We start from the raw sequence: 24,957 nt of genomic DNA, 5'->3' as shown, positions 1-24,957 counted from the left end.
AGCTAGTGTTCTGACACGTGGATAAAAATAATTTAGCAAAGGAACCCAGTGGCTGGACAGGCTAATATCAACAAACAGCAATGGTAAAAAAAAAAATTCAGACCAAACTTTAACCTTTAGGATGAGAGGCTACCAAAAGCCTGTTTAGTAAGACATACATTTCTCTTCCTCATTCCTGAGACCTCCAGTGCAGAGAAAGAAGACAAGACAAGACAAGACAAGACAAGACAAGACAAGACAAGACAAGACAAGACAAGACAAGACAAGACAAGACAAGACAAGACAAGAAAAGAAAAGAAAAGAAAAGAAAAGAAAAGAAAAGAAAAGAAAAGAAAAGAAAAGAAAAGAAAAGAAAAGAAAAGAAAAGAAATAAACAACCCATCAAAACCAAATAGCTTTTATTTCGTATTTGAAATATGAAACACACATCTTATTTAAAGGCAACCAACCAGATAAGTTAGGTAATATGGCCAAAAATAACTCTTTTCTGGTCTCCCAGTACAGCAACTGAAGGCAAAATATAATGTTGTTATCCCAATTACTGTACCATAATTTCAACAGCCCTTGTTCAATAGAGAGTTTTTGTTGACATCCAAATGACAAAGGGAAGTCAGTTGAAAAGCAGAATTACATAAAAAGACCAAGTGACACAGAAATCTAGCTCACAATATGAAGATTAGGTAGGTGTTGATTATATTTTATTCTATAACCTCATGCATGATTGATTGCAGTGCCCCAGAAACACAGGACTACAAATGATGAAATTTTTCCAAGCTGTTTCACACAGGTATCAGCCAGCTTGATGAAAATTAATATTAATGAAATTACGGCAAAATATTAGTTCAGGCAAGATCTACTGCTATATGTTTGGTGTTATGTAATGTAATTAGTACTGATTAAACTATTAATCATGGCAAATTATCAGTCACATTTTGCCCTTGCTATTTTATACTGACTCCTCTGTGAACAGATGATGACTTTTATTGACTTCTTTGCTTTTAATATTGGTTCTAATCACCCCAAATCAGTGTGTGAGAAAAAAAAAAATTAAATTACAGGCCTCTTCTGCACTGTTGATATAAAATGTAAGTATCCTGAAGTATTTGTATTCAGTTGACTACTACTAGTACAGTTAGTAATAGCTCACTTAGTTGATACGATAACTCTATCTCAACCAAAACCAGAATATCTGTTTTGCCTTGCTTGAAAAAAAAAATGAAAAACAACAACAACAACAACAAAAGTAATAGGAGGAATGAATTTCTATGACATGGAAAACAGAAAGGGTAGTAGGCAGGTCTGGCAAATGGTAGGAAATCCATACATTTTTGCTCCCATCTATGCAAGTAAAAACATAACATTCTCTAATTTTATGAGAGGCCTGGAGTCAACATGCAAGAATTCCACACCCTGGTATATGATTCCACAATGTGCCTAGTAATCAATTAATACAACTCTCCCAGAAGGTAGGAAAGTAATGTAATTACTGTCTCACAGGTAAGGAACAAAGGCTCAAAGACTCCATCTAAGCCTGTGGAACAAGGCTTTGCATCCATCCTAAACCCCAGCCACCCTTACATAAGCATGTGACAATTTATTTCCATCCCACTCTGGTTTTTGCAAGTAAAAGGAAAACTCAGACAACTATCTGGGGAGACATTTCAGTGCATGCCAACCAAATTCCCTGTCTGAATGGACCACTGTGTTGAAGCAGACCTCAGTCTAGATATAGCTAGAGAGGTTTACCAGAACCCATAGTGGTTAAAGTACCTGTACCTGAAATAATATTGTCTCACATCTGCCTTCAACGTCCTGGATAATGACAGTGCTACTTGCTTGTCTCATCTCTTGACAGGAACCCAGGCTGCCCTGTGCCTCCCTCCACCACCAATAAGAAAATCTAAGTTATAGACTTCCCTCAGATTATATTCTGGTATCATTACAGCTGGGCAAGTAAATACTAATTACGATTGTCATGGAGTTAATATAGCATGACAAATCAACAAATTTACCAAAATAAAATCTCTAAACACAATTTTTCTCCAAGAATACTGTCTTTTCTTGCCTTATTTTGCCAAACAGCTCCTCTTTTCACCTACTTCCATCTACACGGCATGCACCATCTTTGTGTGACATGGAAACACACATTCTCAAAAAGCCACCTGAGGATATCTGGATCATCTTACTGAAGCCACTAATTTAAAGCATCGCAAAGAAATTAGTATGTGCAAAAAAATGTTATAGTTTCAGGAACAACTTATGATTGTTTGACAGATGTTACCATATATTTTAACTGCTACTTTCTTTCCCACTGGGGGCATCCCTTCTGCTACTCAGATCTTTACTTGTGTTACCTGTCTCTGCACACACATGCTGTCCAGACAACCATTTAACATTTCCATTTTGGGGTCATTGCCATTGTTCTCCAGCACAAAATAGTTCTGTTTAGGTATTTACATGATAAACAAACATTACAGCATAGAGACACTACCACACAACTCCATCCTCTTGTTACTGGCACAGACACCTGGGATTTTGCGTTTCATTTGGAGACTGTGTTAGCAAAGATTTTTTTATTTTTTTTTCCCCAGCACCTGTAGTCAGCACACATGGTACTATATGGTCCTAAGGTCAGGAAACTTGTCTTATGTTGGTTTCTAACAACCTGTGTTTCAGAGAGGCTGTGGCTGCCCCATCCCTGGATGTGCTCTAGGCATGGCTGGATGGGACTTCAGCAGTCTGGTGTAGTGGGAGGTGTCCTTGCCCATGGCAGGGGAGCAGGGACTGGATGATCTGTAAGGCTCCTTCCAACCCAAACCATACCATGATTCTGTGATTGCCTAGGGTAATTTTTAAAACAACCAGACAACAACAAAAATATTTTATTAGATCAATTTAGCAACGGGAGGGAACTAAATTTAGCTGTAGGCGTTTGATGGGAATCCTGCAGATGAGGGGGTGATTTCTTCCCGGCTCACCTGAGCCTTTTCCTTAGAGCAGCCATCGCTGCGTCACTGCCGCCGCCTGGGATCGGACCCATTTGCCCGGGCGGGCCCTGCACGGCCCGGCCCGCACTGCCGGCTTTGTTTGCCCGGGCGGACCCAGCACTGCCGAGCCCGCAGGCATCCCTAGGCCGCAGTGCAGGGCCTGCGAGGGCGGGGAGGTGGCCGGGTGCGCCTATAGCTGCCCAAGCTGGCTCCTGGGAATGGAGACTGGGAGCGAGCACGGGCCCCCTGTCGCCAAGCATCCTGATAAGGCCCTCTGTCCCACGGACCTCTCTGCAATAAAACACTCTTTGCCGGACGGTGGAGAGAAAACCCGGGTGCTTTCAGAGACTTCACCGGGAGAAAACTTACGCGGCCACCACCACTAGAAGCAAAGAACCAAAGAATAGTACCGCCAGAGAGCTGTCACTTCCCCAACCCCAGCCCTCCTCTGAGGATTAGCCCCCGCCACAGCCCTGCCGCTCCCAGCCCGGCCCGGCCCGGCCCGGCCGAAGCAGCTGCGGGGAAACTCCCGCCCTGGCCCTGGCCCAGGCCCGTTCCCAGCCGGCGTCCCGGAGCCGCGGGGCGGGGCAGCCGGTCCCTCCCCCGGGCCTCCCGCCGCCCTCCCCCGGGTCGCTATAAGCCCGCGGAGTTTCCGTGTCCTGTGACTGCAGTCAGGTGGTGGCTGAGGTTCCCTGCTCCCTCCCGCCCTCTGTCCCGCTTCGTCTTCCCCCGCCCGGCGAGGGCCGGCCCAGCGGGGAGCCGGCTGGGGAAAGTTGCTGGCTGGGAAAGTTTAGAAGCGGGAGAGCCGCGGCCCCGGCAGCCCGGCCTGTTCCCGCACTCCACGGGAGGGATGGCCGGCGGGGAAGGAGCGGGCAGCGGCGTGCCGGAGTGCCGGGAGCACCTCTTCAAGGTGCTGGTGATCGGGGAGCTGGGCGTGGGCAAAACCAGCATTATCAAGCGCTACGTGCACCAGCTTTTCTCCCAGCACTACCGGGCCACCATCGGCGTGGATTTTGCGCTCAAAGTCATCAACTGGGACAGCAAAACCCTGGTGCGGCTGCAGCTCTGGGATATCGCAGGTACGGGACGGGCGGGCTGCTCCCTGCAGCGTGAGCCCCGAGGGCGCTGTGAACCCACCCGGCTGTCTGGGACCCGGCGCACAGCCGCTTTGGAGGAAAGCGTGTTTTGACTGGGAAGTCTCTCTTCTTGATTTTCGTCTTACCCCTGTTTTAGGCAACCTCTCGTTCTTGCCTTCGAGGTGTGAGTAAAGGGAGGTCTTGATGTGGGAGTGAAGTTTTTTCACTTTACAGGCTTTCCCCTCTCCTGTTAGCAGACTTCGTGGGCCTCTTGGCTTGGCCCAGGGTTTTGTAGCAGTCCTTGAACAGCTGCTTTACTCTTACTGCTGGATCCAGGGCTCCCGGAGTGTTCCTGCTCATACTGCTCCTCCTGACCTGCTTGTCTGAGTGCTGGTGGCCTTGGTTATGGCTGCTGCTGAAATTAATTCAGGGTTATGGCTTTGTAATGCATTTAATGCACCGTGCTTTACAGGTTAAAGGTAACTCCAACAACGAAAATTGGCCTCAAAAGAAGAATGCTTAAACTTTGCATGCCACCATGTCACTTGGCTAATGTAAAAGTAGCTTTTATCCCTGCTGCATCAAGTGAGGGAATGGAACTTCTGTAATGCTTAGTTCTATATTAAAATCACAAATTTTTGTATTAGAAACATACTTTGAGCACATGGAAGCAGAAAAGTCCTGCCCACTTTTCCAAACCATGCATTATTCCTTTCCTATATATGATTCAAACCTGTTCTTCAGCATCTCTGTTTCCAAGACTCCAACTGGATATCTAGCGCGATTAACTTTGCTTATGCTGTGATGTTAAATGCCACAGAACAATCTCTGTTTTGCTGTGGTCTCATAAGAAGGCTGTCCCTCAGCTCCATAATCACCTTGGTTGGTATTGCATTTCTAGTTTTGTGTGCAACCCAGGTATTAGCTTGCAGCTCTCCTCATCCCTGTCTACCACCCTCAGAATATCTCCTTGGATATGAAAAAGCAGACTTTATTTCAAATGCTGGTGTTTAAACTTGCACTACTGGAAGATACAAGGGAAAAAACCCAGTAGTTACTGTTTCCATGAACTTTATGCTTATCAGTGGAAGCTGAGAAATGAGGAAGTGTGACATGTGGCTGCTGTAACCCTGTGACAGACTAGCTGTACCTCAGCTTCTGGTCTTTTTGCTCTAAAACACTTCAACTATGACTCCTCAAACCAAAAAGCCTTCTTACTGCCATGTGCTGAAGTACACCATGGATCTTTCTGTTGCTGGCCTGCAGGGCAAATGAAAATATTTTGTAATTGCTGTTTGGAAGAGCAAGTAAAATGTTGGCAAGCTTTCGATTCTGATGTGTTCCTTTTTGTGAATCGGCTTTAACTTTCTGTGAGTCAATTAACAGTATCAGTACAAACTGCTGCAATCATCTGGGTATATTTAGCGAGCCTGGGGTTCCAAAGATTGAAGAAGAGAGGCTGTTAGCATCCTGGGGTTTGGCAGGCTGCCATACTCGTGTTTGACTTCTCAGCCCTTCATTGCTCAGACTTGGGTAGTCTGTATGCTTTGCCAAAGCAATCTGTTTCAACAGGATAAGCAGAAACTTAGCTTTAACTTGTCACAAAGTTTGGACAGAACCTATTTACAGCTTGGGAAGTTCTGTCAATACATCCATACGTTAATGTCATGATCCAGAAGACAGTATGTTTCATTCTTGGTTATTACCCTTGGTGTATTTTTGACACTGCTAGGTGAAGACTAAGTTAAAAGCTGCTGATTAATCCCTGGAGGCTTGCGGCAAATTGGTTGAAGAATTAAATTGATTGAAGAATTTAAATTTTTCCTGTCAGTGAAATATTTTTCCTATTTTATAAGATTTTTGTATGAAACTCCTGACTAGACTTTCCCTAGCAGAAACTAAAAAGGAAGAAAAAACTGTTCTGCAGTTTGCGCTCCAAACTCTTAGTCTAATCTGCTAGTTTAGGGTATTCTGCTTCCAAAAGGGCTGGGGGGGATCTTGCCCAATGGAAAAACCCAAGACAAAGATGAGAAGTAATCCCGGTGTTTTTTGGTTAGCTTAGCCAGTGTGGCAACAATAGTTTGGACTCCTATAGTACTTCACATCTGAGAGTTAATTAGTAAAATAGAGATTAATTTAGTGTCCATACGGGTATTTGATAGTCTTAAGGTGCTGAAGTCCTCAACCTGGGAGTGTGTTCTGGAGTTGCTTATGTAAACAGGAATATTTCTAAATACCTGAGGATGTTAACAGATTTATATTGAAGCTGTTAGTTAAAGAAGCAGGTTGAAGATGGCTTCTATAATCATAGACTATATTCTCTAAAGCTCTTTATTGAAGTGTAGCATGGTGGCTGAGCATGTGATAGTCATTCCTTTTTAACTCATCAGCCCAGCTGTCTTCTGGCTTTCAACAGCTTGTAGATAATTTTGCCTGCTGGTGTGTGCAGACAAACAGCTTTAGATCTCTTGATGAGATCTGAATCTTATGGTAAGTAATGTTACATGTGACTTCCCTTCAAGCAATATGGTGCTGGCATTCTGAATTGACTTTGATGCATTTAAAAAGGCTGTTGAATTAAAGTAACCCTTAAGCATAGAAAGGGGTGTTACTTTCACTAGATCAAAGCTTGTACGTAACTGTTCATCATAAGAAGCTTTCCTTAAAGAGCTGGGTGATGCAAACTATGGTTTTCTGCCTCAGTCAATGATAAGAACTGATGCTATAGTTGATGCATCTGCTAAAGTTCATAATGCAGATACTATGCTGGATTCTGATGTGATTGCTGGAAAAGTGATGAATGTAGTGCTGTTTATTGTAATACTGCAGGTTACTGGATGATTTCAATTTCTCGTGCTAGCTGAGGTTGTTTTGGTATGGGTTTGTTGCTTTTTTTTGTGATTAGATAATTCTGTCAAATAGAGCATGACAGTGTTACGCTGCTCATGCTTTTTCTTTTTTCTGCTGAAAATAGCCCTCTTGTTGTAGTACCCCTTGTTATAAGGTACAAAGTAATGCAAATTCTTTTAACAGCATCAAAGGGGAGGTGATGTAAAATGCTGAAGAGAGAGGAAGATTAATGTTGTCCTAGACGTTTGTATTTCAGAGATAGTCTAGTGTTTTAGTTTTTAGACACAGATTGTAACTTTTTGAATAAAGGTGATGAAAAAGCTTGAGAATAAGACTGAGCAGATACTGTCAAATTATTTTGGTTACAGCATAAAGAAAGAAGCATTCTGAAAAGCTGAACAGATTATATGCATGTTCATGCAGGAACTTTAGCTGCCTTTAGGCATTATCATTGGGCTTTTTGTTTGGCTGGCTTTTGTGTTTTGTGGTTTTATTGTTTTTTTTTTAAAGTTTTGATGCATGAAGTAATGAAAAGTATATCTTTCTGGATAAATTCTGAAAGTGTTAAAACCTTGATCAAAGGGCATAAATGATTGACAAAATAAATAGGATGCCGGGATGAGTCATTGTGGTAAAGAGATGCAAAACAAAGAAATCTTAATGATAGGGGAGTGTTTTTAGTCTCTTTCAAGGAAGTAGAGCTTCCTACTTGACAAGAGTGCTGTTTTAGTGAGCACTGCTCTGACCGCAGCATGCTCAGGAGATGTATGTAACATATTGAGGAAGCTGTCAGGTGATATTGAAAGAATGCTTAAAGGACTTTCAATATCACAGAACCTTTGGAGCTGATCTAGTAAAAGCCAGCAACTGTGTTAGCTGCTGCTTTTGTGCTTGTATTGACTATCACTGTCACTCCTATCAGCCTGTATGAAGTGCAGTTTCCTGGAGGGCAGGAGTGGTAAAGATCATAGATGGTGGCTTCAGTTTGGCTTCTCATGAAGAATGTCACTAATGGCAACTGGTTGAGAAATTTGATTTTAAAGGTTTTTTTTTTTTGAGGAATTCTGAGTTAACTTCGGTGTAGTATCATTCTTCTTCCAGGATTTTGTTAGAATTTCTTTGTATAAATATCTGTTAAAACTGAAGTAATGCTTTAACTGGCAGAGCATGACTATGAAGCTGGCCAAACAAAAGAGAAATCACTGTACTTTGGTATTGTAAACATGCTCTACAGGCTTTCAAGAGCTGAATGATAAGCAGCATGTAGCATGTAAATTTGTTACTAAATTCTTGTGTGTCTCCTTGAGAGGAACTGAACTGTAACTTGTTACAGGCATATACATGTCCCCAAGAGGACGGAGAAATCAGATGAAGTATTTTGGTTAAATACTAAGTTGAAGAAGAGCTGGAATAACCCATCTTTTGTATGAAGACAAATGAGTGTTAAGATACATGAATTGATGTTAAGAGCAAGTTAACTTTTTATGTAACTCTTAAGCTTATCTATAGGAAGCCATGAGAAATGCATGGTTTCCTGTACTCTGTCCCATATGGTTGACTTTCAAAGGCATTCAGGCAGTTACAGTATGTGAGATAGTTTATTTCCATGTGAAAACTCCCGTTTCAAGCAGCTCTGTATTCCAATTACTCTGGAATACACTTGTGCCACTGGCATGTCATAGAGGCTGCCAAGTTGCTTTTGTGTACTGGGGCATTAGCTTGTTTCTTGAATTATGGACTGATTTTATTTTTTTAAAATTAGGTCTAAAGCAAGTGTTAAGTGATGTTAATGCATCCCTGAAAGTCTATAAGGAAACCAGAAAACTTCTGCTGTTCTGTACCCATACCTGGCTCTGTGCCAGAGGCATGTAGGCTTCAGTTGCTTTGTGGAGAAGTGTCTCATAAGCGTGGAGAATTTGGAGGCAGCAGGCTCTAACAGTAGTCAAGGTATTCTTGTAACAACTTGTCCTTAGCCACAATGCACGTTAAAGGGATTAAAATGGCAACTGTTGCAAAGAAACCATGAAAAAATTGCTTGGCTGTGTGAGTGGTACAAGTGGCACAGACAAGGAGGCAAGACAATCCAGGCATAACCTGCCCTCAAATGTGGGGATTTTTTTCTCACCACTAGAAATATTTTTAATGAGTGAACGATGTGCACATAAATAACTGCATTAGAAATGGATGCAGAACTTGGATCTCAGAGCTTTTTCAGAAACTTATACATTTTCTGAAGTTGTTTCCTAATTTATATGGTGGTGGAGGTTCCAGGGGCAGCCTTCAGGTAAAGATAAGGAGTGCTATCATTTTGTTTACAGCTGAGGCAGGTCAGAAAGCTCCCAGTCGGGTTTGGGGAATCTTCTATGTGATTATGTCTGCAGACTCATGGAGATATCAAAGACTTAATTTCTGACTGCTTCCTGCTCACACATGTTTAAATATACATCTCATGAGAGAAAGTTTCCTTAAGGATTGTGCTTACTGGAAGCATGCAAGACTAACAGATAAAGTAGAAGGCTTGCTCACATAGATTTTGAGCACAGAGGCAAGAAACAGTTCCTTCTAGAAACTGCCCCTCTGTGGGAAATCATGCGTGGGTGTCTTTTCTTATGACTTTTCTGGAATAGCTGGATTGGGTTATGAGCTTTCACCTCAGAATGACTTGTTGTGCTTGGAGCTCTACAGCTAAATATCCAAATAAGTGCTGAATGTGTTAAGCTTGGGTTTTTGGCATTTTTCCAATTTTCAGACATCTCTGAATACAAACAGATTCTGGATGTTTTCTTTTTTGGGAGTCCTCTTTAAATATACTTTTAATGAAATGTGATCAAGTGTGGTATGATGATCTAATAAAGGAATTTACACATCTTATCAGTGGGGTACCAAACAATTAATAATGGCAAAGGTTCTTTTGATTAATACTACGTTATGTAGCCACTCAAAGTACTGTATCTGTTATCTTGGACTAAGCTTATAACCGTTGTGCTGATTGAATTCTGTAAGCAGATGAGAAATGCTACTGTCTGGATGTTGTTGGTGTAAGGTAGTCTAGTATGGTAATTTTGACTATGCAGGGCAGGACTGTTCAGTTAAACGGGAGAATTGAAACAGATGTTCTTTGAATGTTTTGGAAATAAGCTTAGAATGTCCTCCTTTCAAGGCATTTCAAGGTGAGATGAAAAATGGGGTTAAAAAATGTGATACTAAATGACCATTGGATCTAGTACAGGGTTAAAATAAAGTTCAGTGTATTTATTTTACAGGTACTTTCAATTCCTGTCAGCAATGGAAATGCACTTAAATGCTTGAGCTTCTATGCACTATGGAATAGATGGTGTTTCAGCCTTATTTTCAAAAAGATGTCACATTGTAGTTGTTCAGAAGTTTTGTGCTTCCTACAAGATCACAATGAAAACTTTCCTAGTGCTCTGATACAGAGAGTAAGGGATGGCTGGATGGGTATACATCAAATAGACAGGGGAAATCTACCTTAAATGTAAACAATACCTAAATTCTTACATTCAGTATAGTAGACAGGAGGAAAAATAATGTATAGAGCTCAACATAACTAATTTTTGGATTAGTTTATGAAACAAACTAGAATACTTTGCAAAAATAATAAACTTACATTGATCACCCACTTTTCTGAAGGCAAGTATTAAATTCTTGCCCTTCATGTAATACTGACTCAAGTAGTCAGAAATTAAGCTGGTTTGACAAGTCAAGCACATTGCCCTTCAGAGGCAAGCTGGCACAGACAATATTGAATATACACTTTTCTCCTAATGTATGGCATTCACATGAATGTAAATCAAGCTTTATCAACTCTCCTTGTATCTTCAGAAGCTGCAGCTTCAGAGTCTTGGTGCTTAACCTTATTTACATCTCCACTTTGCCTCTTACCAGTTTGGTTTTCTTTAGGTGCACATTAGGACAGGGTGTTACAAAAGTGCATATCCACAAGTACAATTTGAGTGGGCAAGTGCTAAAAAGGGGTAATTCTCAACTTGTGACATCAAGCAAAGAAAATAATCTTAGTTGATTAGTTCCAGAAAAGGTATTAGCATGCTGTAAGAAATAAGATTCTTCCCCTCAGTAGTGAGTGAGTCCACTGGACTCAGTCTCACAGCTGTCAGAGATACTCTCCATGAATTCCAGTGGTAACCATTGCTTTGCTTTTGTAGTCTTCTGTAAATGGTTCCCTCCAAATACTTGCTTCAGAGGTTCAGAAGTGTGATTTGCCGTGTTAGAAAGAAGTGATTTGCAGAAAGGGAATGTCTGTTTATATTTTTGCATGAAAATATAGGAATACCTCTTGTGAAATTCCTGCAGATGTTAAAGCTGGCAGTAAGCAGTGACTACAAAGCACAGCGTCCTTCTCAAGCTACTGTGGTACAATGTTGAATATTCAGAGAATTCTTCTGGCTATGGAGACACAAGAAGAGGATAAACAGAGTGAGATTATGCTTTGAGAAATGGCGGGATTTCAGGGCTTTCTAGATCTTGCTTAGAAATAAATATCTTAACTGTCTAGAGAAGGCTGACAAACTCTCAGTAGCAGTGGCTTCTACATTAGCCAGTAATGAAAATATTCCTTGTTGTATGGATTTTAGCAGCTTTTCAAATAATAGGTTGAGAAGTAGCTTCTGAATGTCACTGCAAACAGCTCATGGGAACTTGTTCTTTAAATGGTCCCAGGCTAAGAGTGCTGGGTAGGGCAAAGTGGCAGCAATTTGATAAAAAATTCCAATCACACGCAATGTGCCATGACACATTGACCATTTTAGAGGTTAACATTTTTTCAGTCTCATGATAAAGTTGTTCTGGAGACAAACTGACTTCAGAATTATTCTCCTGTGTGCTGTGAAATGCTGTAGTGACACGTAGCATCACTGTGGAGTACAGAGTACAGCTCTGGCTGCAGGGCAGCACACCAAAGGATATGGATCAGAGGGAGTCAGGCATGAAATAGCTTAACTCTGGCAGATTCCTTGTTTGGGTATGTCTTGTTAAAGCAGGGTAGGAAGTACCAATTCATGCTGTTGCTGGCACTAATTAGACTATGTCAACTCTTTTGAATATTAATGCAGGGGAATTGTTCCATACGTGCTGCATGTGACAGCTAGTTAGAAATTGTTTACCTTGGTTACACTCTGATTTTCTGGGAATTGAAATCTAGTGCTTAAACAGGGAATTTCTCTCACTTGCTGTTTAGCAAAGATGCAAAAAAAAATAGGTGGATTCTTATACAAACATGACTGTCATACTGCTGCATAAATACATGTGAGGTTGGACAAAACCCATCGAACTCTAAGTGCAGGGTGTTGCCTCTCAGCTTCTTAACGACAGAACAGTAAGCTGTTGAAGTCAGTTTGGACAATTAAAGCATCTGATTAGCCCAAGACTATGGCAGCAATGAAAAGTTTGTCTTGCTGTAAAATACCTGGTGTGGGCTGTGCAATTATTTGAGGGAAAATTTTCTATCTTTGTGGGAGAGTATGGCATTCCTTTTCTATTGGGTTGATAGAAGTAATCATAGCTCCTGGTGGAGTCTGGTGTCTAGCTTCCAGCACTTGCCATCTCTGTGCTCTTGCTGTTTCGTGGGTAGTGAACAGGACTTTCCTGTGTTAAAAGTATAGTGATAGCAAACAGTGAATGGAAGGACTGGTCATTGATTTTGAAGTTTCATGTAGTTAACAAGTTGTTAGGTTAGAAACTAGCTGTGTTGGGAAATGGAACTTTAAAGCAAACTGCTTCCTAACATTTCAGAATGAAATAGTGACTTCTGTGAACATGTAGAAATTATTTGATTGAAATAATCAAAATATCACTGCATTTGAACTAATATTTGTCAGTCATATCTAAACCACTACAGTCAGTAACTTTTCAATTTCTAGAGTCCCTCATACATACAGTGCCTATATGGTATATTGTCAGCGTTATGCCTCTGACACTGCATTGTTCAGCAGAATTACTTCAACAAGCTGCACCCTGCAGCTTTCTAATATAGACGTAACCAGAGGATCAAAGGTTGTCACTTAAAATGAAGTGCGAGTCAGTTGAACAGGGATTAACTGGCTTTTACCCTGAAGACTGTTCTGAAGCATTTGGGAAAGGCTTAGTGATGGGACGAGGTCCATCCAGTGGTCAGTAACTTACCCATACCACCCTTAGTAAGAAAGGATAGTAGCAGCTGTAATTGTCTGTCAGAAACTCTAAGTACTGCAGTCAGTGAAGCTATTTCTAGTCTCATACAGGAAGACATAATATTCTAGTAATTCTCACTTCTTAGCCTCTCTGTGTTTGTCACCAGAACCACAAATACCGATTTTTCACAGTGGTGGTGATTAGAATGATGTTCCTTAACACAGGTTTCTAACATCTGCTAGAGCTGATAATGTCATAGAAGCACAGAATGGCTTGGGCTACAAGAAACCTTAAAGATCATCTAGTTCCAACTCTGCTGCCATGGGACTAGACCATAGGTTGCTCAGAACCCCATCCAACCTGGCCTTTGAACGTTTCCAGGAATGGGGCATCCACAGCTTCTCTGGGCAACCTGCTCTGGTGCCTCACCACCATCACAGTGAAACTTATTCTCAGTTTAAAACCATTTCCTCTTGTCCTGTCAGTGCATGCTCTTGTAAAGAGCTCCTCTTGTCTTTCTTGTAGGGTTCCCTTTAGGTACTGTAAGGCCTTAGGTCACCTTTTCTTCTTCAGGCTGAACAATCTCAACTCTGTCTGCCTTCACAGGGGAGGTGCTCCAGCCTGCTGATAATCTTCATGGCCTGCTTCTGGACTCACTCCAACAGGTCCATGTTATTCTTATTCTGGGGATCCCAGAGTTGGGTACCACACTCCAGCTGGGGTCTCACAGAGGCAGAGCAGAGGAGCAGAATCAACCTCCCTTGCCTTGCTGGCCACACTTTGGATGTTGCCCAGGATACAAGTGATTTTTCTGGACTGCAAGTGCACATTGCTGGGTCATGTCCAGCCTCTCATCCACCAGCACCCATAAATCCTTCTTGGCCCAGCTGCTCTCAATCTGTTCTTTCCCCAGCCTGTGTTGGGACTCCAGCCCAGTTGCAGCACCTTGTACTTGGTCTTGTTAAACCGCATGAGATTCCCATGGGCCCACTTCCCAAGTTTGTCCAGGTCCCTCTGGATGGCATCCCATGCCATACCTTGGCAGATATGTCAGCTGCACCACTCGACTTGGTGTCATCTGCAAATTTGTCATTAAATAAATGCATGGTTCAGCACCTCCATGGTTTTAACATGTACCAACTTTATACTTACCACTTAAATGGATAAGACTGAGGAGTGGGGAGCCAACTGGTGTTAACAATCTTGGTGTCTGTCTACTCTCAATCTATGTCTGCTACCTGGGGGAAAAAGCAGGTAGGCACACTTGAACATGAGCTGTAATATTGATAGTAGTTTGGTTAACCTACTTTTTGCAGAATAACAGATCCAAGCTAATCAGGTAGGACAGTTCTGAGACAAGATGTGCTGGTTTGGGGAGATGGGGGATAGCTGTCAGCAGTGGTAACTTGCCAGTAACATGTTTATATTCCTCTCTAAAAAAGGAACTTAAATCAACTCACACCTGACCCTGGTAATGCTAAAATGTACATTAGATGTCTGGAGAACTGGGAGATTCATCCTCAGGGCAATTCTGGATATTTGCTGTATTGTGCCAAACATCCAGATGGCTTCCAAAATGTGGTCTTTTCCTGCCTGAGGCTCTTGAAAGGCCTAGGTGAGTTTTTAAAGTGACAGTAGTTCTAACCCAATTAGAGGATTGAACTATGTTCCCAGCCATTTTGGATGGTGATTTAGCTTAAATCTATCACACTGAAGGACAGTAACTTTACTGAGAATTGTCACTCTGGTATTCCTGGGGAAAGAAAAAAATCTTTCCCTTATTGTTCAATTGGTCCTTTTTGCCATCTACATTAAATAAAAGCACAAATGTCTCATGGTCCTGGGAATGGATTGAATCAATTTGGTTGTGGAGTTTGGCACTGAAGTTGAAATGCTGGAACTGTGCCTGCACATTGGTCAATAAAGTCAGAGTAGTTGATAGCAAGAACCTAAGAGCCAGGGGGTTGGCAGTCAGTCTTCCTGTCCTTTTTGAATTTTGGTATGAGTGACTATTAGTGGTCTTGGTAAATAGTTGATCTGAGAATGCTTCTCACAATGCGGGGAGACTTTTAAAGTATTTCCAGACAAAAACATGGTTTGTTACAATCAGTCACTATAGCTTACTGAGCATTCCATGATGCCTGTGATCACTGCAGTGTATAGATAGAAAAGCAGAATGAATGAAATGCACTAGTAGGAAGCTACTTCTATGCATTTTGAGCTAACTGAATTTGCTTCAATATGTCTGTTGGTCATTTTGTTTACTACTGCAGTTACTGCTGGATAGTTTTTTGCACTGGTTTTATAGGTTAAATGTTTCCTGTGTGGCTTATTCCTTCTTTCTGTTAAGTTTTAACTGCCTTTTCAACTATTCTCATCTTCAGTGTTTTGAAGGACAAAATTGATGAGAGATCCTTAACTCTATTCATAAGCTGGGCTTTTTGATATTTTTCAGACTTTTGGCAACTCTATTATTTGGTCCAGGAAAAAATTTGCCTAGTTTCATTGCTGTGGTCTTCTCATTAATAGCAAACAGCTTGGGAGTAAAACTCTTCAGCTAGTTGTACACTGACTTTTGGGTGACTGCAGTCTAGACTATATAGTTTAAGGTTTTTGATGTAGAACTTCCAAACTTGTTAAAATTATATTTTGAGTTCTGGCTACCCATTAAGCTGATTATCCTGTTAAAGACGGCTTGAGCTAACATTGCTTTAATGAAAGAAACTACTTGTTCATCTTTGCAATTGTCAGACAAGTGTTATAACCCTTGGTCATCTATCTCTTCCTCATTAATGACACATCTTCTGGAGGATTCCAGAACTGTTAATCTCATATGAAAGAGAAAAACTTGGAAGAACTTTGTTCAGATGTCTATCAATGTTCTAGATGAGATATTAAGGTTTTAAATGCAACTGACACAATTCTCTCTTGAGTTATGTGGCTTCAGATAAGTAAAGTTTGGATTTTAGCAAGATAGGGGAACTTTTGCTATACTGTTGGTCTTGATGGGATAACCTTGATTGTAAAAAAAGAGTAGCTGGGGAAACACCTTCTAGATGGGCCCTTTTACTCTCTGAGTTTTTTTTTAGTGGTTATAAACTGCCTACTAACTTATGAATATAATAAGTAGTCTGGGGGAAGGAAGCCTCACACACTCATTGTGCATAGTATTTGTACATTTGTACAGTTAAATTTCTAGCCCCAATTCCCATAATGTAGGAGGAGTTACAAGTTGAAATAATGAGTGAAATAATAGGAGTGTAGGGTATCTTTTGCTAAATACATGCAAGAACTGCTACAATGATAAGTCACACTGCTGTAATAAACAGAACACTAGTGTTTCTCCCTTACACTGGGAAAGACTGCTCCAGAAACTCTTTAAAATGTACTTCAAGGCAAGGTCACAACAATAACTTACCTTTTGCAGTAAAGGATAAATGTTAGGCCTCTAATGTCAAACCTGGCTATAATTTTTTTCATGTAGTTTTTAACTTTTAGATCACCCACATTACAATATAAACTGGGAAGTGAGAATAGCTCCCAAGTTCTAATGCAGTTTTAAACTCAACTTTATTCCTGTGGTGCTGCTGTAGGGAGCTGTATTATTTCCTGATGCATGTCATTGTGCAAATATTTCACCTAAGGTTGTTGCAATTACTGGAAAATATGGTGACAATGTGTGCTGAGTCATTTCAATATGAAAACTGTGGTTAGAGAATGCAGAACTTTGCATCACATGAAGTCACTTCCAAACCCCCAAATTAAGCTTCTGATCCCTGTGACTGTCCTGTATCTTATCTCCTCATTTACACCTGAACTACTATATAAACAAACTACTACACTACTAAACACAAATTATACTTTAGTGGTACCGTCAGATTTATGCCTAGTCACTGGACCTACCAGAATGGTTAATCTTGTGATGTCCTTTGTATACTGCTGTACTAAGCAATTAGTTATCTTCCCGCTCTCTTTTTTTCTAAGATTATACACACTGGAGGTTTTAAGTCTAGTTTAATCTGATCACTTTTAGCCTTTTTCTCCTCTGGGGGTATGATCCACTTTCTGTACTGCTCAACACTATTCTCACATATGGAGAAATGACTGCAGCAAATATCTTGCTGAACAGAAGGGGCATGGCAAATGTCTGAAGTGTGCATTTTGTTTTAAGAGTAAAGAGAATGATGTCCAGCCTTGAGAATTTGGAGGATTAGTGTTTTCTAGTTTGATTTTTCTGTATGAGGGTTTGTTTTATGGTTTTTATGCAAGCTGAAAAGCGCTTGCAAAAGCTCTGCCTGAAAGTGCTGTTAAATTTTCAGAAGGCTGTCTAGAATGCTCTGCATCCTATACAAGAAGGTCAGCATGTGCTTTGTCAGTAATGTCAGGATTGTAACGAAAGTCCATTCAGTTTAAACTGAATTCTTTTCCTGCCTAATGCCATATACCTTTTGCCCTCCTGGGCAGGCTATATTTTACTGCTTCTGTCTTTGTATGAAATACAGTATATCCATCTTCATTAGGCCTCCAGACAGGATGAAAGAGCAGTTGTAAGGTAGTATTCAGGTCAGGTTTATTGTTAGTGGATGTGAATTCTAGAGGTGAAAACAGCTCTGTAAACCAAACCCTGGTTTGGGTTACTCTAGAAAAGGAAGCATTCATATTGGGCTGTATTTGACCTATTAAAAGGCCTTAATCTCTAAGAATACAATGCTGTTGAGCTTGTGTGTATTTAAGGGTAAAAGATAGCAAATCTTCCCAATATAAAGCTTAAATCTAGTAAGTAAAGATAGAAGCTTTCATGCCTATACGCACATGAGTTTTCTACTTTCACCCAAATTAAAACTGTGGAAGAATATATGTTGATGTTTTTCTAAATCTAGAACTCATACTGCAAGAAAGACGAGTTGCTGGAAATAAGTGTTAAATGACTGTTGGAGACAGCCAAAGCTCATGGTTTATACTGTGGCTGCTTTAGAGTACCAGGCAACATACAGTTCCATGCTGACTTCCATTCCTAGCAGAACTGCTGTCCTCTTACACTGTGAGAAGTCACTGTACAAGTATAGCCTTGGCTGTGTCCTCAGGTTTGGATCTGAGCTATGTAACTTTCTTTGGAAGCTATATGTAACACTTCACTAATTTCACCTTTGTGTACATCTTAAATGTGCTGTTGTGTGTGTTTCAGCAATGGTTATTGCTATAGGAGACTAGTATGGCTACCTTGCCAACTGTTTTTGTCTTTAAAGTTTTTTTGGATGGGAAAGCAATAGGCAGGAAGGGATTCAGTCAATGGTAATGGCCTTCAGTGTGCTCAGTGATTGCAGCCTTGTTAATGTACAGCATGCACAGCTATCTGAGAAATGGTAACTGAGTGATAACCTTTTTTGCAATTCCTAAATAACTTAGTTTTCATAGGTAATGATCATGTTCTGTCTACTCCTGGTAACAATCTAGCAACCCTTCCTTCAACTAATCAATACAGCTTAATTTTCTTATGTAAATGTTCACCAAATGTTTGGAAAAAAGGCCTTAAGTAAAGCCTGGAAGCCTCCCAGCTTTCCAGCAACTGAATAGGGAGGACTAATGGGACCATTTCCTTTGCTGCTTCATATTCAGTCTCATGTAAGTAACAGCAAGTGGTGTTCAATTCTGGACTATTTCAGGGCTCAATTTAAGATCTCTTTCTGTAGAAGACTGAGTTTGGTACAGGGCATTGTAGACCTTGAGATTACATGGTTTGTTTTCTGGGGCTGTTTTTATGGTGTGAAGGGCTATCTCCCTGCATTGGATACTAGAGTCGGTGCTTTAGTGTAGTCCATGTGTTCCCATGCAGTGGGAATTGGTGGTGAAACTGACAGCTAAACAAATGGGGAAGCTGAGAAGGAGCTCCTCAAAATTTGTGTGGTGCCCTGTGCAGTGACTGGCTTAGTGTAACTCAATTTGACTATGTGGAACTCCATTTAAAAAAGCCAACCAAAACTCCCCAAACCAAAATCCCTATATTCTAAGAGTAAAGCCTCTTTAAATGTGACGTCATTGACATGCAGAAGTAGTTTAAGCCTTCATATCTAACTCTTTCCTAATGGTACTTGATTAGTGGAAACAGTGGTCAGTATTATGGTCTGTAGTAAGGTTATTCTAAAAAGCTCTTTTAGGCATAAGAGTCCAGCCTAGGGAGACAATGTGAATTACTTGTGTACTCTTTTTAAGAGAATTGTATTAGCAGTGTGGCTTTTCTAGAGGCATAGCCACAAAAATGCAGGCTTGGTGCCTGACTTGTTGCATGGCCTTAAAGTCTATGGCATAAATGCTGCTTCAAAACTTGAGTTTTGAGAATGGACATAAGAGCTTTCTTCTTGGATCCTGCTTGTTCTTATACAAGATGATCAGCCAGTTGTGAAAAAGATTGCGTAATCTCCATTCTAAAGAATATGCTGGGTAGTGATGCTGTTTTCTGCAGCATCATAGTTGGGAGTGAACGGACAGAAATAAAGTCAGCTTCTTTATAGTTCTCTGGAACTTACTGTGGCTGCTGCTTCAGGCCATTCTAATAGGCAACCTTTTCTGAAAATGTCTGTGGAGAATGAAGTAATCATACTGTGAAGTACTGGCATTAAAATGAAGCAAGTGAGCTGGAAAAGCAGACTGCTGAACAGGATTGCTTGTCAACTTCCTTCGTCTATTGAATTTCTGTCTCTTTATGAGGAGGTGATAATACAGCCAATTCTCCTTGTATCTGTTTGTCCTTTCTGATCAAAGGTGGACTTCAATGTATATAAACAGAGGACAACTATGTTTTCAAATACAGCTCTTCTTTTTTAGGTGTTCTTAAACCTCAAATGCACAAAATGATAAAAGCTCAAGTGATGATACACTGGAAAACTAAAACATAGAGCTCAGGGACTGCTTTTCCCAGTGAAGACTTCCAAACAAAGCAGGAAGCTATTTCAGTAGCCCAGAGTTCCCAAACAATGTGCTAGGACTTGATACTGCTAGACAGACTCAAATGTGAACACACTCTGATAGTCTGACCTTTCAAATAGAAGAATAAGTGAGCTGGCATGCTCTAGTCCTACATTTCAGGTATTCTGGCTAAAGTAGTTGTGCTTAATAAGAAAAGGGGTTTTTTTTAGTTTTCTCTGCTTATGGGCAATTGATTTATTTTTTTTTCTGGATTTTTATTGTGAATAATTGTACTTTAACTGTTCTTGTTTTAAATCCTGGGATTGCTGTAGAAATTCTATAGTTGAAAATTAATCCAGAGTAAATCTTAGACTTGAAAAAATGAAGTCAAAGTTAACAGGTTTAGCCAGAACTGTTAAGCTAGCAGCTCCATTTGAACTCGTCCCTAAGGAAGAATCTATAATACACTTCTTCAGAAGTATTATTCAGAAGTGACTTCTTCAGAAGATGCTTTGAAGGCTGTTAGGCTTGAAGCTTGCAAAACCCCTTGTTGCTCACCATTCAGCAAAAGGCTGACTTTGCTTAAGTCTTTAGCTGAAGCAACTAGATTTAGGTATAAGCCTTAATATTCTTTGATGAAATAATGATCTGTGTATAGCTGTGCTGGTAGTTTTTAGGCATTACTTCTCAAAGAACTCTACTCAACAAAAAAGTTTAAGAAAAATTCCAAGTGGTAGTTAGGACTGCAAACTACTTTAAGCATCTGACTTGTCATGTATAGTATACATAACAGCTGTTAAAATGAACTTGCATAAGATAAAGGAGGCAATGTTTTATGCTCTAGGTGACTAGACCCAAATGCCAAACTTCTATGATTTAAGCTGCTACAGTAGTCCATTTAAACTGAATGCAGTTCATGCTGCAATATAAATATTCTGTGACTGTCCTCTCTTTCAGGCCAGGAGCGCTTTGGAAATATGACCAGAGTATACTACAAAGAGGCAGTTGGTGCTTTTGTGGTCTTTGATGTCACAAGAGGCTCCACTTTCGAGGCTGTTTCAAAATGGAAGCATGATTTGGACAGTAAAGTACTACTTCCCAATGGCAGCCCCATCCCTGCTGTTCTCCTTGCAAACAAGTGTGACCAGAAGAAAGATGGCAGCCAGAATCCCTCTCAAATGGACCAGTTCTGCAGAGAAGGTGGCTTTGTTGGATGGTTTGAAACATCTGCCAAGGTGAGCTTAATAGAAAAATATTTTTTTTTCTATTGTCCCTTTAATATTGGCATTAGAAGGATGAATATAATAATATAGGAAATAAAGTTATCAAGTATAGGAAGTGGCAGTCAAATTCAGCAAAATTTATAGTGATGTGCAGGCTAGCTTCATTCCTGAAGAAGATGAGGAATATTTGGTTTAGATTAAAAGTTATCATAAATTCAGAGCACCTTGAAGCTATCTGAAAACCTTGATTATCTGAGTTTGAGTTTTTTTATCTTGCACGCATGAGGATCACTCATTCTTTAGATGTTAATACTACTAAATGCTGGTCAAGCTCCCCAGAGGATACTCTTAGAAGATTACCCTAAAAGGTAATCTTTAGGTGCAGGTTTCTAAATTGCATTTTCTGTTGTAACTGTTTTATGTAGGAAACAGCAAGATTTGAAGTGAACAAGCTATTTGCTTACTCATTGCTACCTACCCACAGTGTTGCTAAAGCACTTTTCCATTTTATCAGGCAATGTCAAGACTGAACTGGAGAAAAACAAATTGTTCTGTATAATAATTTAAGTTAAGAAAGACAGCTGCTTTATTCAGTTAACTTTGAGTAATTTTATGTACTGTACAGTTTTAGTCTGCAGACTTTTTGTCAGTGCACAGATTAAACTGGCAGCAGCTTTGCTGGGAGTGAAACCCAGTATTTCCTTGAAGCTCAACTGATTCTTAAAATGAAGGACTCTTTTAGATGAGGACAGTGTGGCTGACAGACCAGATTAGTGGTCTGGCTGATAAATCCTTTGTAAAGTAAGATAAGCCTCAAGGTTCCACTTTTCCCTTGGCTTGCCTACTTCCTTTAACTGCTGCTGCTGCTGAAGTGTCGCACAATGTTATTTAGACAACTCTTAAAAAGCTAAGGGTCTCCAAGAAGACTATAAGAAACAAGTTCCCTTTTGGTTACTTTAAGAAAAGGATACACAGTTGAAAGAATTAGTTAAATTAGCTAGCAATTTATTTGTATTTGAAAAGATATTTCCAAACTCACCCATCTGTTACTAAGAACTCTATTTTTTTTAAGGCTCTTTATAGTCAAAAAGAACACCAAGATTCTGCTTTGGTGAAAGTCTTCCCTGAAGATTTACCTGCTGTAATACTGCTATGTATAAACTGCATTATGGCTTAAATGCAAGTAACACTGGGAAAAAATCTAATGTGATGTTCTAGTAACAACTTGCATTTTAGGTGGCATTTAAGACAGGACAATGTAAAACAAGGTTCTTGGTGCAGTGAAAAATCCAGACAATAAGTTCTAGCTTGGGTATTAATTGACTTGTTTAGAACTCTGAAGAGCTGTAGTTGAAATAGCAAAAATTTAGGATGACTGTTTTGTTTTCTAAGTATACCAAAACAGTTTATGTTTTTAAGTCCTGCCCACTTGGATATCCTATTAAGTTGCTTTTGTCTTTCTGTTGGAACTGATAATTGGATCTTAAGTCCTGTCATCAGTAGTATACTGGGCTGGTATTTCCTTTAGAACCAAAGATGAACAATTCCAAACATAGCAGCCCTGTGCTACCAGATGGCCCAGCCAGGTCAAAACTTTGGCCAGAGACTCCTTGGCACTAAACCAGCTTGGGCCCTCAGAAACTTGGATGTTCTGGCAAGGTACATCTCTAAGTATCCTGCACACATACATTCTTTAGGGTGTATGGGGAACAGGGCTTTTCAAAGTATGCACAGGAATATGCAGTGTGGCTAGATGAGGCGTTTGGAAATAGTTGCAATTTTGAGGCTCATGGAAAAGATCCTCTTACATAAATAAGTGCATCCAAATTCCAGCAGAAACAGAAAAAGTCTGCAAAAGATAGGATGATACTAAGATGATGCAGTTGCCTAGGATATTTCCTGATGCAGAAATGCACTTTGCCATTTGGGAGTCTTCCAAATGCAGGTGATGCTCATTCCTCTGACTGCCTACTAGATTAGAATCAGGATTCAACTTGTAATATGGATGAATAATTTTATATCTGCCATTTCTGCTAACTTTTTTGGGAAAAAAGTGTTAGCAATGACTTCTTGCATCTAAACAGTTTGTGTTCTGCTGCTGAGACTGAAGAATTATTTTCTTTTTGGATAGCTTTTTGATAGAAAAGTGTGAATGTTAATAGGAATGTGTGACTGTTTCAAAAAGATCACTGACTTCCTTGCTTTCAACATTTTTAGGACAACATCAACATAGACGAAGCTGCTCGATTCTTGGTGGAAAACATCCTTGCCAATTACAAAACCTTTCCTAATGAAGAAAATGATGTGGGGAAACCAAAACTGGACCTAGACCCATTGAAAGCAGAGAGTAAATCACAGTGCTGCTAATGCTACCACTGTTCAGTAAACGTGATGGGATGAGCAGCAGGACTTTGCCTCAAGTCAGAATGCTGCTATGGTGCTGCGGTGTGACAATCCATATGGGGTGTCTGGTACTATCTGAATTGGTGACTCATTTGGGTGTTTACATATTCTTGTTTAGCATGAAACTGAGTATCTTGTGAGTTATCATTCCACTTGCTTGAGTGTCTGCATCTAAGTCTGATTAGTGTCTTGTTACTTGAGAACATAAGGTAGTGTTTACACTCCTGAAAGGAACAAAGACAACTTTCAGTGTCTAGTTTTTTTCTAGGACATATGCTACATTCCAAATAGGACTCACTTTTAGCTGAATAGACTCTTACACCTTTAAAGTAAACTTTTCCTTTGTCACCATTTATGTCCCACTTGAGCCTTCTCACCAGCACAATTGTCCCTATTTATTATCCCCACCATGAGGATCTGTCTCATTGCTGGTTCTCCTGGATCAAGACATCCCAGAAATCTTGATGGGAGGTATCTTTCCTAGTGTGGTCACTAAGAATGAGTGGAGTAGATGGCTTTTACAAGTGAGTAAAAACAAGATGGTCAAATTCTTGTGTTTAACAAGGGAAAGACATGGTTATAGAGATACTAATAAAAATGCATCTCCAGCAATTTAAGGCTGAATATTTTCAGCTAATACTTGACATATAAAACACATTAATGAATACATTTGTACTGCTGGCACATAGTTATGGTAACTTCACCCCTATGCACATTCAGAAATAAACATCCAGTAACTTTCTCATGCACTAACACTGAAAACTTTACCAAGAATATAAAAAGTAAATACCTTACTGTCCTGTGATGATGAACTTGCTTCTTTTTTCTTCTGTCTAGAGATGGTTCTGAATACCATGAGCAAGGAGAGAGGTCTTGAGGGAAATAGCTTAATTGGTTCATGCTAGTCTGTCAACCTTTCTGCCCCAAGCTCTGTCATTGTCAGTTTTAGAACTCTTTTGACTGCTTTGAACTAATGAACTGGCTTACCAGTTTGTAACTGTATACTGAGATGCTTATGTTTCTTTATTATAACACTTGTGTATTTTTGGCAGCAAATGAAGTTCAGAAGGACTAGAGGTATTTCATGGTTCTTGAATGCATTCTGGAATTCCGACTCTGCTTGGCTCAAAGGCTTTGAAGCTCTTCCTTATTTTAAGGGTTTCTTCTGTCCTGGTACCTCATTGCTACTGACTTCAGAAGTCTTACCTTGCTGGGTTTGATGGTGCTGATGTTTAGGTAAACATCAGAATTTAGGTATATGCAGGATTTGATGTACTTTAATCTGTATTGAGATTTCTTAGGCTGTCTTTTTTTCTGAAGAGTAACATACTTTTTAAGAATTAAATAAATATATTTGGGCATCTTTTA

General features: G+C 40.2%; 2 protein-coding genes across 2 annotated transcripts in view; both read left to right on the top strand.

Annotated features, from left to right (window-relative positions):
- Positions 1–3,652: 3,652 nt before the first annotated feature.
- Positions 3,653–24,957, top strand: RAB32 (RAB32, member RAS oncogene family). The gene is made up of 3 exons (XM_005518496.3): positions 3,653–4,066; positions 20,921–21,198; positions 23,404–24,957. The coding sequence occupies exons 1-3, from the start codon at positions 3,838–3,840 to the stop codon at positions 23,551–23,553; spliced, it is 657 nt and encodes a 218-aa protein (XP_005518553.1). The 5' UTR covers positions 3,653–3,837; the 3' UTR covers positions 23,554–24,957.
- ADGB (androglobin) overlaps positions 23,999–24,957 on the top strand; it is a 108,834-nt gene continuing 107,875 nt past the window's right edge. Inside the window, exon 1 of the mRNA XM_088052616.1 lies at positions 23,999–24,060. Coding sequence (XP_087908742.1) covers positions 23,999–24,060 — 62 coding nt within the window. The remainder of the gene's footprint in view (positions 24,061–24,957) is intronic.

Source organism: Pseudopodoces humilis, chromosome 3 (assembly GCF_049639895.1).
Source record: "Pseudopodoces humilis isolate 2021_Gansu_Grassland_sample_001 chromosome 3, ASM4963989v1, whole genome shotgun sequence".
In the NCBI taxonomy this organism is placed as follows: domain Eukaryota; kingdom Metazoa; phylum Chordata; class Aves; order Passeriformes; family Paridae; genus Pseudopodoces; species Pseudopodoces humilis.
Note: the sequence above shows the minus strand (reverse complement) of the source record. Positions and strands in the feature narration are given on the sequence as shown.

Excerpts from the sequence above, each read along its gene's own strand:
- RAB32 (XM_005518496.3), top strand. The coding sequence starts at position 3,838 with ATGGCCGGCGGGGAAGGAGCGGGCAGCGGCGTGCCGGAGTGCCGGGAG. Across the intron at positions 4,067-20,920 it reads GCAGCTCTGGGATATCGCAG|GCCAGGAGCGCTTTGGAAAT; the intron begins GTACGGGACGGG and ends CCTCTCTTTCAG. Across the intron at positions 21,199-23,403 it reads GGTTTGAAACATCTGCCAAG|GACAACATCAACATAGACGA; the intron begins GTGAGCTTAATA and ends CAACATTTTTAG.